The 15,540-nt window shown below is 63.1% G+C and overlaps 4 protein-coding genes across 4 annotated transcripts; 2 read left to right on the top strand and 2 right to left on the bottom strand.

The window, feature by feature from the left end:
• Positions 1 to 271: 271 nt before the first annotated feature.
• Positions 272 to 2,793, top strand: LOC62_06G008014 (uncharacterized protein; the record flags this gene model as incomplete). The annotated part of the gene is made up of 4 exons (XM_062774537.1): positions 272 to 967; positions 1,016 to 1,260; positions 1,299 to 1,316; positions 1,791 to 2,793. 4 exons carry the CDS (start codon positions 272 to 274, stop codon positions 2,791 to 2,793), a joined length of 1,962 nt encoding a protein of 653 aa, XP_062630521.1.
• A 126-nt stretch (positions 2,794 to 2,919) lies between these two features.
• On the bottom strand, positions 2,920 to 5,683 carry LOC62_06G008013 (uncharacterized protein; the record flags this gene model as incomplete). The annotated part of the gene is made up of 3 exons (XM_062774536.1): positions 2,920 to 5,138; positions 5,190 to 5,303; positions 5,365 to 5,683. The coding sequence occupies 3 exons, from the start codon at positions 5,681 to 5,683 to the stop codon at positions 2,920 to 2,922; spliced, it is 2,652 nt and encodes an 883-aa protein (XP_062630520.1).
• Positions 5,684 to 6,027: 344 nt separating this feature from the next.
• On the bottom strand, positions 6,028 to 8,206 carry Bbox1 (Gamma-butyrobetaine dioxygenase). The gene is made up of 2 exons (XM_062774535.1): positions 6,773 to 8,206; positions 6,028 to 6,734 (listed from the first exon to the last, which is right to left on the bottom strand). Exons 1-2 carry the CDS (start codon positions 8,032 to 8,034, stop codon positions 6,098 to 6,100), a joined length of 1,899 nt encoding a protein of 632 aa, XP_062630519.1. The 5' UTR covers positions 8,035 to 8,206; the 3' UTR covers positions 6,028 to 6,097.
• Positions 8,207 to 9,148: 942 nt separating this feature from the next.
• SRV2 (Adenylyl cyclase-associated protein) lies at positions 9,149 to 15,531 on the top strand (the record flags this gene model as incomplete). Its single annotated transcript, XM_062774534.1, has 9 exons — positions 9,149 to 9,248; positions 9,345 to 9,463; positions 9,503 to 9,547; positions 9,628 to 12,519; positions 12,558 to 12,659; positions 12,698 to 12,954; positions 13,815 to 13,828; positions 13,894 to 14,231; positions 14,287 to 15,531. The coding sequence occupies 9 exons, from the start codon at positions 9,149 to 9,151 to the stop codon at positions 15,523 to 15,525; spliced, it is 5,106 nt and encodes a 1,701-aa protein (XP_062630518.1). The 3' UTR covers positions 15,526 to 15,531.
• Positions 15,532 to 15,540: the final 9 nt, after the last annotated feature.

The following is a 15,540-nucleotide window of genomic DNA, read 5'->3' as shown; positions in this document are numbered from 1 at the left end:
TGTTATGTTATGCAGAGTGGTTATGATCAGTGTCAGGTTGCTTGTGTGCAGCGTATGTACCCAGATTGTCAATGCCGCACGCACGACTCACTCGCCTTTGGATGGCACTCGTGTGGTGCGAGTCAAGTGCGCCCTTGTTGTTGCGCCTGTCATCTGTCGTCCAACGTTTCACCCCATCATCCTCCATCCCCCATTGTCCCTTCGCCCTACTCTGCCCATGCGCATACTTATACCCTCGTCCCTACCGTCGACAGCATACACACAACCCACCATGCCCCCCACCGACATCCCTCACCTGGCCCTCGGCCCGATCTTCAGCCAGCACCTCGAGTCGTTCGAGCTGGCCGTCAAGGATACCTTCGTCACTGATAACGCGGACCACGAACACGTCAAGGCGCACCTCTTCCTAGAGACTCTGCCCGTCTTCGCAGCCAAGGAGGTCACGAGCCGCCTCCCAAGCCTCGGACTCCTGCCCCTCAAGTTTGCCGGCGTGCGTACTGCGCTCCTCGATGTGGCTGCGGAAGCCGACGGTCCGGGTGGTGCCCCCCAGCGCCCCTACCATGCCCTCATCCAAACCTGGGATGAGGAGGCGAGTGGTGGGGATAGCACGCCCCTGGTCCCAGTCATCTCACCGGTGACAAGCTGCGAGTCCTCCAACCTTGAGTTGGACACCACTGGGGCCGAGGACAAGCCCCAGAAGAAGCCAGCCGGCTCTGCTGCGATGGACGACGACCTCCCTTTGGTGGAGACCCCTGGCATCGTCGAGTCATCCCCAATCCACGACAACACAATCAGCCTTGTCCACTGGGGCCTCTGGCGCCCTCTCGCCAACCCCACGATGGTCACGCTGGGCAAGAACCACACCGAGCTCATGTTTATCGTCGACCCGAACATTAGTGTACATTTCATTGGGGCCTCGAAGTACCTCAACACCAAGTTTACAAGTGACATGACGGAGGACTATGTGGTGTGTGGCCACATCACCATATCCACCGACCCTTGCAACCAAGACCAGGAATCGGCGCCCCTTGTCTTGATCGACATGGATCCCGTGCTCACCTCTGCGTTCACCGACGAACCGCTCAACATCCTCTCCGAGAGGCTCCTCATATCGTACGGCTGGGATGTCAACTACGAGACAAAGCTGCTCCAGCACCCCTCGGGCGCCAAGTTCAAGATGGGCCATAACACCGGCATATGGTTCATCTCCGCGACGGTGTGGTGGGACCTCGAGCCCAATATGACTAAGGAGGAGGAAGCGTGAGTCGTGCCGACGTACACATCATGCTGACGATTAGGAAGTGGGCCGCGAAATAGTAAGGCTGCAAACTGAATCCGTAAGGATGTAAGCTGGATGTGAATGTCCGCGGTGGATTGGGGGCGCGTGGCATTCTCAACACGGCTCAGGCTACATATTTTCACCAACACGTTTCACGTCCTGACAACCTCGCCACCTGACGCACGCAACCCGGCCACTCAACCGCCGCCGGCATCAGCCAACCTGCCGAATGTATCACCCTTTAGGCAGCTGACACGAGCTCACACGTTGCAGGGCCGTGCGGTGGCGGCGCCGGGGCCTCGTTTCTGGCGGTCTACGGGCGGCGAAAGGCGCGCACGCGTCAGTTGTGCCGCCAACTGACTCCGAACCTCGCTTTCTCATCTCATCTTCTGCCTTGTCCACTCCACTCACACCTCGTCCACCCTCACCACTTCACAATGGGCCGACGGCAACCCAGCACGACATACCACCACCGCGGGCCGTCTGCGTCCTCCACCTCGGCCCCGCACAGCCGGTACGCCTCGACCTCGACAACGCAGTCCCTCACCACCACGACGTCGACACACCCGTCGACCAACTCGTCTCGTCGGAGCTCACGCCAGTTCCCCTCCTCGGCCCTCGACCGCGTCAAGCTGCGCACGCCGCTCACCCAGCCCGGCATGCTCTCCCACCTGCACCACTTCAGCGCGCTCGCGTCCCACTCGGCCCTGTCAGACGAGGACGTGTGCCGCACCTTCCTGGCCAGCCTGCCGCGCGACCTCGAACCAGCCGTCACGTTTCGATTTGGACAAGGAATCCCTGCGTGGTCGGCGCTCCAGTTTGTCTTCCTGTCCCTCGTTGAGAGCTTGGATTGGTTCAAGCGCCTCACGAGTTCCTCGTCGGACCCAGAACTCCCCCGCGTGGTGGAGGAACCGCGGGTCGACCCCTTGAGTCGGCCGCTCGATCCGAAAGACCTGCTCGCTCTCAACCCCGCTGGGAGCACGACCCACCCATCCCCAAACGCCTACTTCGTCTCTCCTACCCCGAGCCCGCCAGACAAAGTGGGCATAGCGACCCTCCTCCTCAGCTCGATGGGCGACAGGCACCTCGTGCGCGACAGGTCGCTACTCTCCGACGTCCACCGGCTCGCCCTGCCGGTCGTCTTTGCCCCCCTGTTTGTGGAGCACGAAGTGGCGGCACTGCATCGCGGCACGCTCCGCCTGCGCCTCGCCAACGCACCCAAGGACGCCGACCTGGTCATCAAGAATGTCTTCTGGGCGCCCGACGTGCCCTTCAACGTGCTGAGCTGTGCCCGCCTGCGCAAGCAGGGCTGGCGCGTCGACGCCGACGGCAGCATGACGAATGTCATTCGTAAAGTCACGCTCCCGCTCACTACCTTTCCCAATAGATACAAGGCCGTCCAGGTGCGCGCCTGTCTCGCCGAGCCTGACGAGATCACTCCCCCGCCCGCCTGGGACGCAACCTCGCGCATCGCAATCTCCTACCTCGAGGTCCAACCCCCTCCCACGTTCTGAATGTAGCCATATAATGCAATGTACAAGTCTATATCCACATGCTACTGTTGTGTGTCAATGCTACTGGTGATGTGTGTGTCGTGCTGTTGTGTCTGTCGCGGTCTTGGTCTCGTTATGTACACGCCGCTATGCCTTGTTGTTGGTCGCCGCCTTGGGACCATAAGTCTCGGCAGGCCAAACCAGCCCCTTCTCGCGTCCCTTCATCAGCTCGGCCATCTCCTCGTCCATGTCCTGAGCCTCCGTGACAGTGTTGTGAGGCAGCGAGACCTCCGAGACGCTACCGACCGGGAGCATGAGCGCCTTGGCAATGTTCGCTGCCATCGGAAGCTGCTTGGTGATCACCGTGTCGAGCTCGGCGCCCGCCACGTCGGTACTCGTACCGCTCACGCTGCTGCTCGTCGAGCCGCTCTCGTCGGTCACCGTCGGCGTGACTAGCGGGTACCCGTGCTTCATTCTGCGGTTGGTAAGGTCCGAGATGACGTCCTGGGACTGCCATATCCGACTGTGTTCGCGGCGCGGAGACTCCTTGAGGAATGAGCTCTGGGGGTTGGTCGTCTCTAGAAGGGGATTGGTGAAGATGAGGGGCGACGTCTTCGCGTACTTGGGGTTGGTGCAGACGATGGCGGTCCTGGGGCGGCGGAGGGGGACCGGCTCATCCGGAACCTCCTCGACCTCGACACGCCTCTTCCTTGCCTCCTCCTCGATCTTCTTCTCCTCCTTCACGACCTTCTCCTTCTTCGCCGAGGCGCGCCTGGCGCGGTTGCGCTTCTGTGTCCTGACATTGGATGATGCGTTGACGGGGTTGGTAGGGTTGGCGTCCTCAGCGGCCTCGGCGGGGTCGACGGGCTCGGTAGTGCCGGCTGCCTCGAGGGGTTCGGTGGCATCGGTGGGCTCGGTCTCACTGGTAGGCTCGGCGGTACTGGCAGGCTGGGGGACGTTGGCCACCTCGGGGGCGTCGGCAGGCTCGGCCGGGTCGATAGCATTGCCGGGGTCGGTAGAGTGAGCGGGGGCGTTCGCCGCGACGTCGTCCTCGGCAGGGGCCTCGGCGGCGGTGGCGACAGCGTCGGTGGTAGAGACCGCCTCGTGGGTCTCTGGCGTCGCCGGCGGCACCGACGCGTCAGGGGCGGCGGGAGCCTCAGCAGGGACGTCGGCAATGGCCTTGGAAATGACGTTCACGGGAGCCGCAGCGCCATCCGAAACGATCGTCTCCACAGCGACCTCGTCGCCAGCCTTGACGCCCTTGTCCGCCTCAGCAGCCGCGGCCACCACAGTCTCAGCCGCTGCCTCAGCGGCAGCAGCCTTCTGCGCCTTCTTCGCCTTCTTCTTCTGGGTCTTGCTCTTCTTGGTCGACGGTGCGGCCGACTCAGCCACGTCCTTGACGTCCTTGACGTACTTGACGCCCTTGACGTCCTCGACTTCCTTGACGTCCTTGACGTCCTTGACATCCTTGACGTCCTTGACGTCCTCCAGTAGCTCATCGGGAACCTCAGGGCTGATCTGCAGCCCATGGACCTCCTGCTCGGCCGGGGGCGTCACGGCGGCTGAGGCCTTCCTCTTCTTGTTCTTGTTCTTCTTGGGCGCCGGTGCTGGTGCTGGCGACGGCGACGCTGACTCGGTCACACTCTTAATGACCTCCACCGGCTGGTGAGGAACACTGGGGCTGAGCTGCAGCCCCGTGACCTCGGGCTCTGGCGCCTCGACGACAGAAGCGGTGATCGCCGCCTTCCTCTTCTTCTTCTGGCCCTTGCCCTTCTTTGGCGCGGGCGCTGTTGACACCTCCACGCTCTTGACGTCCTCGAGCGACTCCTCGTGGACCTTGGGGCTGAGCTGCAGCCCGGTAGCCTCCGCCTCGGGCGTCTTGATGATGGTCTCGGGCGTCTGGGGCGAGGTGGTCGACGCCGGCGACGCGAGGACGACCTCAGCGGCACTCGCAGCGGTGCTGGGGCGGCGGCTGCCGGGGAGGTTGACGACGACCTCCTCGATGGTGTCCTCCCCATCCGACGTGTCCACGGCGTAAGCGTGACTTGGAGCTGTGGCCGGCGTAGCGTTGTGGTCGACCTCGGCCGGAGCCGACGAAGTGGGTGGTGGGACGGCCTGGCCGTCTCCACCGCTGTTGTTGTTGCTTCCGTTTGCGGCCGGAGCGCCATGCTCGTCGTGACCGCTGGGCTGCGGCGTGACGTCGCGACTGCGGCTCTCGGACGAGGGCGCCGCAAACGACACCTCGACGCTCTCGTCGCTCTCGTCGCTGTCGTCCTCGGCGGTGGCGTGCACCATGGCCATGTTGACAAGGTACGGCGCGGCCTCGGCGCTGACGTCACCGGGGAGGGCGGACACCGGGCCGAAGCCTGGCGGCGTAGTGTGCGAGCTCGCACTGCTGCTGTCGCTGCCGGACGCACCCCCCGTCAACTCGACGTGGGGGCCGTACATCATCTCCCAGAAGTTGACGACGAGCTGGGCGAGCTCCATGCCCATCGGGGGCTTGTTGGGGTAGCCAAGCAGAGTCTGGTAGCCTGTTATGTGTCAGCTTGGTCGTGTGCGTGTGTGTGTGTGTGTGTGTGCGGTACGACTCACCGTCATGCGTCGCGTACACGCGGCGCGCCCAGGCCGACACCTTCGCCTTGGTCTCTGGCGGCGTCTCGGGGTCGAACCACACGTCCAGGTCGAACTGGCGCAGCATGAACTCGACCTCGCGCGGCAGAGGGATGGGCACCGAGCCGAGCACCGGCGCCGGCATGGAGAAGTAGTGCGGGCCGTACATGCGCTGCGCCCAGTCGAGCCCAAAGGCGTGGTACGCGAGCGAGGAGTGGCGCGTGAACAGTGGGTGCGAGTAGACATAGTCTGGGATGGGGACGGAGGGGTTCTTGGGGGGCACGAAGATGAACGGCGCCATGGCTAGAGTGCGTTGGCGTGTCGTGGTGCTGTGGTATCTGGCTCTGTCATGCGGTGGTGGTGGGGGGCTAAGGAAGACCCAAGAAAGGGTATGTGTTGAGTTGAGAGAGAGAGAGAAAGAAGGAGAGAAAGAGTAATTGTTGAGTGACAATGTGTGTCGTGTGTGGGGTTGTTGTCGGTGGTGGGCGGTGAGTCGTCGTTGTATTGTTGCTGCCGCCGTCGCCGCCGTGTCACCCACCAGCACTCGACGACGCACAGACCTCGCACAAACCCACCACTGCACACACACCTCGACTCATGGCCCAAACACCATTATCATCATCATCAGCTTCATGACTCTCATATGCTATCTACAGTCATCTACCCAAATATGCACCGATTCAGATCACTTCAGACTCCACACACTTGCCCCCCCTTACGCCGTAGGGCCCTGCCTTACGCTGTCGTTGAGCGACACAACCTTGTCCCAAACGGTCGAGCCGTCAATGTACGCGCCCTTGAGCCAGCGCGTCGGCTCGCCAGGGACAATGACCGTGCCGTCGCGTTGCACCTCGTCATAGGTACGGTCGCGGAACTCGCGGCGGGCATGGAGCGTGCGCTGGTTGTCAAACAGCACCAAGTCGCCCTCCTTGAGCAAGAACTCGTACTTGTACTTCTCCTTGTCGAGCTCTTCTTGGAACTTGGACAGAGCCTCGTACAGCTCGTTTTCCACGCGCGTAGCAGCCACGGGGTCTGATGGCTGCGTAAAGGTCGTGTCCCGAGCTGCACGAACAGGAGGGGCCTGGAATGGAGGCGACCAGGCGACAGCCGTGTGAAGGGTTCCGGTCGCGAGGGGCGTGGTCGGGATGACATGGTGTTGGTAGCTCAAGTAGTGGCCGTCGTTGTCGTACTCATACTCGAGCTTGTTGCTGCGCAGAACCTTGGCAAGGTCGGGGTGTTCCTCGATGAAGGCAGCGGCGGCCTTGAACGAGTCGACAAAGTACGACGCGCCACCAATGACACGGTTACGCAGGCAGTGCAAGAGCTGGAAGCGTGGAGGGAGCGCAAAGTAGCTGCGTAGGTTAGCACTGCACAGGAGGAGCTGACCCACAGAAGATCCATATGAAGACCGAGGTTGACGTTGGTGTACGCAACGTTCTTGGCCTGCGGTACGGACTTGACGTCCCACGTCTCTCCGTAGAACGTGTTGCGCAGGAGACCAATCTGCTCAACAACGTTGCGGAGCTCGCAGTCCTTGTTGCCCGTCTTGTCGGTCGGGACACCCGTCAGGATAGCGATGCCGTAGATCTGGAGCTGCTCGAGGACCTTGAGGAGCACCTCGGGCTTGGCAGCGAGCGGCTGGCCAGGCGCGGCGCCATTGAGCTCCGCGTACGTGGTGTGCAGGTTATGCTGGTTGGCAAGCAGCGTCTCGCGGTCCCACAGTTGGCGCTTGAGCTTGTGGTTCAGATAGCTCGTGCCGCGGAGGCGTTCAGCCGAAATACGCCGAATAAGCGAGAGTGGGTAGTAGGACGTGTGCGCTTCCGCCACATTCTCTCCCACCGCAGGCCAGTGGACCTCGATTCCATGCTCCTGTGTCACGTCGTCGGTCGCCATGTGGATCTTTGAGCCGTCGAGGACCTCGTTGCCGAGGGCGCGAACGAGCCGGTACGCCTCGCCAGACGTGTGATTCTTCTGGCGGGTCGACGGGTCAATACAGTTGGCACAGGGGCAGGCATCGCGGAGTCGTGGCAGCGAGATGATGCTGTTCATGGTCACCGGCCTCGAGCCGCCGAGCAAGTCGGCGGGGTTCTTCGGGCCCTTGTACTGGATGTACCCGGGTCCCACGGTGATGATGCCCTCGTCGGGCGACTTGAGAAGTGTGCGAATGTTGGGGTCGGAGGAACCGCCACGCGCCGAGGACTGGACCGCGCGGAGCTGGGGGCGCGACCCACCGTTCGTAGGCGGAGGGGCAGCCTTACGCGTCGCACCCTTACCGTTGTAGGCCGGCTTGGGGGGCTTGGACGACTTGATCTCACGCTGCTCGCTCTCGCTCAAGGCAAAGCTCCCCGCGAGCTTGTTGGTACGCAGCACGGGTGCCGGGCGGCCCTTGAACCCACCCGCGCTCGAGCCTGGTGAGCTCGGTGTGCGGGGGCGGGGCACCCAGGTCTGAGCGCCTGCCTTGTTGGGCGAGGGGTGGTCCTTGACGGGGTTGGTGAGCAGCGGGGTCTCGATGGACGATGCAAACGAGTCGAGCTTGCTCTCGAGCACCTTGGCCGGTTTCTTGGACGGTCCAGAGGAGGACGACGCGTAACGCACCGCCGCGGGCGCGATGGGCCGGAGCCGGAGGGGCGCAGCGCGGACGAGGCTGGTCATGGTGATGGCGAGGTGGGAAGTGGGGGGAGAAAGGAAGCCTCGCGTCGCGGTTAAGTAGACGCTGGGCGAGTGGGTCGCGAGTGGAATGGGGTGCGTGCTGTACAGGGAGGCGTTATGCACTGAGCGTTGTCGGGTGTGATATTGTGAAAGAGACGAGGAGTTGTTGTTGTCGTGGGTCGAGTGGGGGTCTGTCCTGTCAGTGCTCTCGTCTCGTCTGCGGTTAATCTCGGACCGGCAAAGGAGGCAGCGATCAGCGAGCAGCCAAGAGAGAGTAAATACACAATCCACCGTGGGAATATTTGACCACGTGGGATTACATCCGCAGCTGGTGCTGTACATCCATCCATCCTGCCAGGCGGGCTGCTCGCCTTTGGCTGGCTACTGGCTGCTGGCTGTGTGTGTGTTTCAAACCAGGACGCTAACAAGGGAGCCCGCCATGGAATGCATCTGACGAGCGAGCAGACGACGTGCATGGGCGGGCAGCGGGGCGGGGCGGCGAGTCGTTTGACCAAACTGGAATGGCCTCGTTGTAGCACTACCACCCCCGATTGCAAAGTCCTCCCCGCCGATGCGGGCTTGCATCATCATGACCGGGTGCCTTGGTTGACACGGGGAAGGATGGACGCGAACAGCACAAGACAACAGTAGCAACGAGGGCCGCCATAAACAAAAGGCCAAATACTCTGTTGGGTAGGGAGAGTCGCGACCTTGTAATAGTGCGTGCCTGACGTCAACATGGTCAATCCACCACCCATCGCGACCCCGCTTTTCCATCTCACCCAATCTGGCACTGGCGCTTGTTGTTCAACTACTACCACTAATCCAACACTGCCTTCACCTTCCTTTACACTTGCACCACACACATTCACTCTCTCTCTCGCCCCGACTCTGGCAGCCTGGGCAAGAGTAAACGCTATTCCCATTAACATTAATGACTCTGGTGGCCGACGAACGCGCCAGGTACGTCTTACACTTTGCCCGCCCACGCGCGAGCGCGCATCTTTTGTCCCAATCCTTCCCTGGCTCGACGCCCGCCGCCAACGACGACGCCTTGCTCAACATCTTCCCTCCACTCTGCCTCGTCATCGTCACTAACACCTCCCTCCCCTCCCCCATGTTCAGGCTGCGCGCGTTTCAGACGCTGCTGGACGGCTCGCGCGATGCGTCTGAACAAAAAGTAGAGCTCAACTCGCTCAGGCGTCTCTGCGCCCGAGGTAAGTACGCCCATGTCGCCGCCTTCGCCGCCGCCGCCGGCATCGCATAGCTTCGGCGTCTGTAGCCGCACACGTTGTTCAACTCACACATCACAGGCATCCCCGAGCACCCGAGCCATCTCCGCCCGCTCGCCTACTCGCTGCTTCTTGGCATCCTCCCAGCAGACAAGCGCCAGTGGAAGCGCACCGCTCGCCGCCAGCGCGAGCAGTACTACGTGCGTACTCACAATCCTCCGACAGAGCTAATACCCCAGTCCCTAGCAAAGACATTTCTCGAGGAAGCCGAGGCAGCTCCAGCGGTACGTCCTCGCTACCGCAGCAACCCCTCCCGGCTCGCCGCCGCACCCCTTCCCCGCCGCCGCAGCTAACACCGCCTCAGTCCTTTGAACCCTTGTCTCGGAACGACGCACTGCTCGTGCGCATTGCCAAAGATATCGAGCGCGTCGACTTACCCGTGCTACGCACACGCACCGTGCCCTCCCGCTCGTCGCCTCTCGCACCTCCTCCCGATGCCGAAGGCGCGACCTCGCCGCTCTCGCCCACGTCGTCTGACAGCGACGGCCCCGTCAACGAGGACGCGGCGAGGGCCGACTCGCCAGTCAAGAGGCAACGACGGCGATCGCGTGCCGCGGCCCGTGCAACTGAACCGCTCCTGTCTCGTCGTGCGCTCTTCAATCGGCTCGAGTTGCGCGAAGAGGTAGCGGCATATGCGCGTAGACCATCGGTCAAGGGCAAGGAGAAGGCGTCGGACTCTACTCCCTTGCCACCTCGTATCGTCCTCTCCAAAGACCAAGACAAGGTGGCGTCCCCCACAGACACGGTAGCCGCCGGCATCACACCATCACTATCCCTCACCATTCCCAACGACCACGACAGCTCGCAGCCACCGTCGCCCATCACCTTGCTGTCGCCCAAACTAGTCGCTAATGGCCACCCCAGTGCCTTCCCGACTTCTTCGATTCTCTTGGCAGACAAGCACTCCGAGTGCCTTACCCGCTTGCTCTACATCTTCCTCCGCACCAACCCACAGTACACCTACGGCCCAAACTTTGTTGACATTGTCGTCCCTCTCTACCTCGTCTACTCGGAGACACGGTTTGGCAAGGCCAAGTCGCTCAGCCGCGGTCGCTATGCCGAGGAGGAGACATACTGGGCGTTCACTGCGCTCATGGCCGAGTTTGGTGATGTTGTTGGCCTACCAGCCGGCGACGATAGTGCCGTGACAAGCGCACTAGAGCGTCTGGGACGACGAGTACGATGGGCCGATGAGCAACTATGGACGACGCTTCGCGATCGCAACCTCGACCCCGCCTCGCCGCTCTACAGCTACCAGTGGATCACTGGCCTTCTGACCCACGACCGAGCCCACCTTCTGCCACTGTGGGACTTTATGTTTGCCGAGTCCCCCTGCACGCCCGACAATAACCCCAAGGTCGACTTGATGGTGGACATTTGCACCGCCATGGTTGGTCTGTGCAAGAAGCAGGTGCTCCTTCCTCCGCCCACACCACTGCCCGCCGGACGCACGAGCATGTGGCAAGATGTTGTGGGGGCCGAGCCGAAGTTGGAGCCCGAAGATCCCGAAGCGGCCTTTGTGAGATGTCTACAGCTCTTCAGGCACTATCCGCTCGACCAGGTCGGCGGCGTCAGCGCAGTGTTAAACACGGCCTTCGAGCTGTCTCAGGCTCGCCGCGCCGCGCAGATCCAGGGTGACGATCCCGACGCTCCGGGCTGGATGGAGGCTCGTGACGCTGCGGCGAACAGGCCCAGCTGGGCAAGCGCTGCGCTTCGCGGCGCGTCGGCGTCGACGGGCAAACTGTGGTCGCATTACACCGAGTCGGATGCGGCAGCATCGCTCGCCAAAGCATCATCCAACTGGACAGCGTCGGCCATCTCAACGTGGCAGAGCACCGGCAGCAGAAAGGTGACTCCGACGTCGCCACCACCGGCAAGTTCCAGCCCCGGGTGGACTGCCAAGGCCGCAGGATGGTTTGGCCGGAAACGAGACGACGACGATGTCTCGGTCTCGGGATCAGAGTACGACTCGACGTCATCCTCGCCAACAAAGACGCTGTCGCCGAGGCAGAGCTACGGCAACACCTACACGTCCGTTCCCGCTGCGGGTGTTACTGCTCGCAGAAACCGCAGTGACAGTGCTGTCTCGAACACGTCGGCCATGTCGGTCGCCAGCTTACAAGAGAAGCTCACTGGTATCGCCTCATCGCTCACCAGCTCGGTTACGAACACTCCGCAACAGCGCGTTACCTCAGGACCCCGCCCGCTTCTGTTGTCTGGTGCGGCACGTCGCGCAAGCAACAACTCAGCCGGAGGGCGCAGCCCGCGCATGTCGCCCCAGCCGAACAGCAACTTCTCCAGTCCGCCAGGAAGCCTCGATGGACATCGGAGCAACCGCACCAGCCTTGCCTCGGGCAGTCGACCTGCCTACCCCATTGGCCTGGCAACCAAGAAGAGTCGGCAGTCGAGCCTGTCATCTGGCACGCACACGCCGCCGGTCCGCAGGAAAGAGAGCATCGACACGACCTCGACGTACACAACGTTTGAGAGCAGTTCGTCATCGATGGCCCGGTCAGGCGACAGCGTGTCGTCGCTTGGTGCGCTCGGTGCGCCAATCGGCCTGACGCCGTTAGCGACTCGGGAGTACGCCGAGTCGACAGTGCGTGCGCCTTCACCAGCCCCGGCTCCAGCACCAGCTCCGGCACCTGTCGTTCAGCCACCCCTCCCAACCTCTTCGCCTGCGCCTGCATCGCCCACGGAGCCCATCACCATTCCTACGCCACAGATTGCGCACCTCACCGACGAGGACTACGAGCACGTGTACGAGCCTGCCGAGGACTCGTTCATCCTCCTTGACGCCCTCGAGGCCGACGCCGCTGTTCTTCGTGATCTCAAGCCCGCGCTGGCTGTCGAGATTGGCTCGGGCTCGGGTATCGCCTCTACGTTTGTTGCCAGCATGCTCGGCGATGACGAGGTGTGCATTCTCTCCACCGACATCAACAAGTACGCTGCGGACGCCACGAAGCGCACTGCCGCTGCCAACGACGTGTACCTCAACCCAGTGCTCTCAGACCTGCTCACTGGCCTCAAACCCCGCATCGCTGGCAAGATCGACCTGCTCATCTTCAACCCGCCGTATGTCGAGACGGAGGAGACGGAGCGTGCCGTCACTCAGGACCAGCGCGACATTGGCGGCGCGTGGGCTGGCGGACAGTACGGCATGACTGTGACGAACAAGATTCTGCAGCAGCTGCCGGTGAGCTAGTCGAGATGGAGATTTAGCTGACATTCCAGGCGCTTCTCGCCCCCGGAGGCCGCTTTTACCTCGTGGCTATTCACCAGAACAAGCCTGACGAGATCATTGCGCGCATGCGTGCCGTCGGACTCGAGTGCAAGGTGGGTTTGAGTTGGTAATCGCGGAGCTAACCCACCAGACTATGATCAAGCGCCGAGCCGGCCGCGAGCTCCTGTCTGTCATTAGAATGATCCGCCCTGTCCACGTCCCCGCGCCGGTGATTGCTCCGACGCCGACGCCGGCCACGCGCGTCCTGGGGCCGCGCAAGCAGGTCGCAGCGGCTGTCCCGTCGCCTCAGCCCCGTGTTGCCGAGGCACCTGCCAAGTCGCCCCGCCCACGCGAGTCGGTCTATGACGACGAGGACGCGTACGGCGACTTACTCGATGCTTATGAGGCGTAAGAATGTGGCGTGCATGGGGGGTGGTATACGTGCCCTAGTTGTTGTCGACATAGCATATGCATTGATACATTACGGCGAGTACGGCGAGCACTGGTGTTGATGTACTGCTGGGCTGCGAGCGGGTAGTCGGCCACGTGGTGCCACCCTGAGACGACTTGGTCACATCGTCATGGCCTGCCCTGGTGTTGCTCGTCGTCACCAACGTCCTCGCCTCCCACTCCCTCTCCTCTCTCCATCGCACCGACCATCACCACGGACCTCTAACCCCTCCTCCCTCACCTCCTTCCCCTCCTCTCCCTCACCTCACCTCTGAACAAGGTAAGTAAATGTCGTGTCCACACCACAACGATGGGATACTCACAGTCGCGCCCCGCAACTCCACCGGACGACTCCTCTCCTCCGCCGACGACCGTGATCCGGCACTCGCGACTACTGGGACCCGGATCGTACCCGTACGCGTACGATGACACGCCTACCTCCGTGCCCACCTCATCGTCGGCCTACCCGCCCTCCTACGCACCGCGCACCACCACCCCGGCCGCGTACTTCCCCGGCTCTGAACCCGACCTGACCCATCCTGTCACAACTGGGCCGATACCCACCCCGCCGCCGTTCATCCCCGCGCCGACGCCGCACCGCGCCCGCCCGCCCTCGGCCTACTCCCTCTCGTCGACCTACACCACCACGCTGCCCGCTAAACCGCCGCCCCCGCCCGTCCCGGCCCAACCTGCGCACCTCCGCCGGCAGAAAGAAGACAGCATGGCCGCGCCGCCGCAGGGACAGGGGCTGCACTCGCTCAGCACGATCTTGTAGGTTGCTGCGTCGTGGTGCGCTGGATATCGCTGACACGGAATAGGAAGCGGCTTGAGGGTACGTCGTGATGATGATGCCACATGTCGTCGTTGCTGGGAGCAAGCTCGCTAACGCCCGCGCAGCCGTCACCTCCCGCCTCGAGGACGTCGCCGTCTCGCAGCAGTCCGTCGCGGCCACTGCCTCGCTGCGCACGCCCACCGTTGGCGTCCACGACTCGCTCGCGCCCCACGTCGCTGCGGCTGGCGCGGGCGCTGTCGCAGGCGCCACGGCCGTGGCGGCGACGACACCGCGCACGCCGTCCGCGCCGGCGCCGCCTCCCCCGCCCCCTCCTCCGCCCGCCGCGCCGGTCGAGGAGGAGCTCACGCCCGCCGTCAAGGCGTACCAGGATGACATTGTGAACGGGCTCGCCGCCGAGTTCAGCGCCAACGCTGCCAAGGTTGGCGGCTTGGTCCAAGAGCACGTAAGTAGCGTTGAGCAAGTCGTAGGCGCGCTCGCTGACGCTCGCGCTCGCGCAGTCCGCCCTCGTCGCCCCCCTCGTCCAGAGCCAGCTCGAGTTCCTCAAGTTTGCCTCGCAGTACGCCAAGCCCGCCGCTTCTGCCTTCGGGCCCCTCCTCAAGCCCCAGGCCGACGCCATCGGCGCCATTATGGAGGCCAAGGACAAGCTCGGCCGCTCAAAGGAGGGCCGCGACTGGGGAGCAGCCTTCTCGGTCCTCGGCGAGGGTGCCGGTGCATGGGGATGGGTGCAGGTCGAACCCGCACCCGCGCCGTACGTGCTTGAGATGAAGAACGCATCCCAGTTCTGGGTCGACCGCGTCATCAAGCAGTACAAGGAGACCAAGCCCGAGGCTGTCGAGTGGGCGCGCTCGTTTGTCGCCCTGATCGACGGCCTGCAAAAGTACGTCAAGCAGTGGCACACGACTGGTGTGGTGTGGAACGCGAAGGGTGCGCCGGCGCCCAAGGAGATCCCAGTGACCGGTGCTCCTGCCACGCCAGCCGCGACGCCGCCTGCGAGCGGCCCTCCCCCGCCTCCCCCTCCCCCTCCTGCTGCCGCGTCGAACGGTGGCGGCGGCGGCGGCGGCCACGCTGCGCTCCTCGCCTCGCTCAACAAGGGCGGCGACATCACATCGGGCCTGCGCAAGGTCGACTCGTCGCAGCAAACGCACAAGAACCCCGAGCTGCGCGCTGCCGGTGTCGTGCCCGAGAAGAAGACGTCGTCTCCCCCGCCGATCAAGGCCAAGCCCGCATCCTTCTCCAAAGCGGCGCCCAAGAAGCCCGCAAAGACCGAGCTTGTCGATGGCAACAAGTGGGTTGTCGAGTACCACGAGGACAACCGGAACATTGTCATCGACGACGTTGCGCTCCACCACACGGTGCACATCTTCAACTGCAAGAACACTGTTGTGCAGATCAAGGGCAAGATCAATGCCGTCAACGTTCTCAACTGCAAGAAGACGAGCGTGGTGGTTGAGAACCTCGTGTCGGGCCTGAGCATTACCTCGAGCCCCAGCTTCGAGGTCCAGGTTACTGGCCTCGTCCCCACGATCCAGATTGACCAGACCGACTCGGGCATCGTCTACCTGTCCAAGGAGACTGTGGCGACGACCGAGATCATCACGTCCAAGACGAGCGCCATCAACATTTCCATCCCAACGGGCGACGAGGGCGACTTCAAGGAGAGCCCCGTGCCCGAGCAGCTCAAGAGCCGCGTCGTCGACGGCAAGCTTGTCACGGAGATTGTAGAGCACGCGGGATAGGCAGGCTTTGGCTTC

This window comes from Vanrija pseudolonga, chromosome 6 (assembly GCF_020906515.1).
Source record: "Vanrija pseudolonga chromosome 6, complete sequence".
NCBI classification, from domain to species: domain Eukaryota; kingdom Fungi; phylum Basidiomycota; class Tremellomycetes; order Trichosporonales; family Trichosporonaceae; genus Vanrija; species Vanrija pseudolonga.
Note: the sequence above shows the minus strand (reverse complement) of the source record. Positions and strands in the feature narration are given on the sequence as shown.

Excerpts from the sequence above, each read along its gene's own strand:
- Bbox1 (XM_062774535.1), bottom strand. The coding sequence starts at position 8,034 with ATGACCAGCCTCGTCCGCGCTGCGCCCCTCCGGCTCCGGCCCATCGCG. Across the intron at positions 6,735-6,772 it reads GGTCTTCATATGGATCTTCT|CTACTTTGCGCTCCCTCCAC; the intron begins GTGGGTCAGCTC and ends TAACCTACGCAG.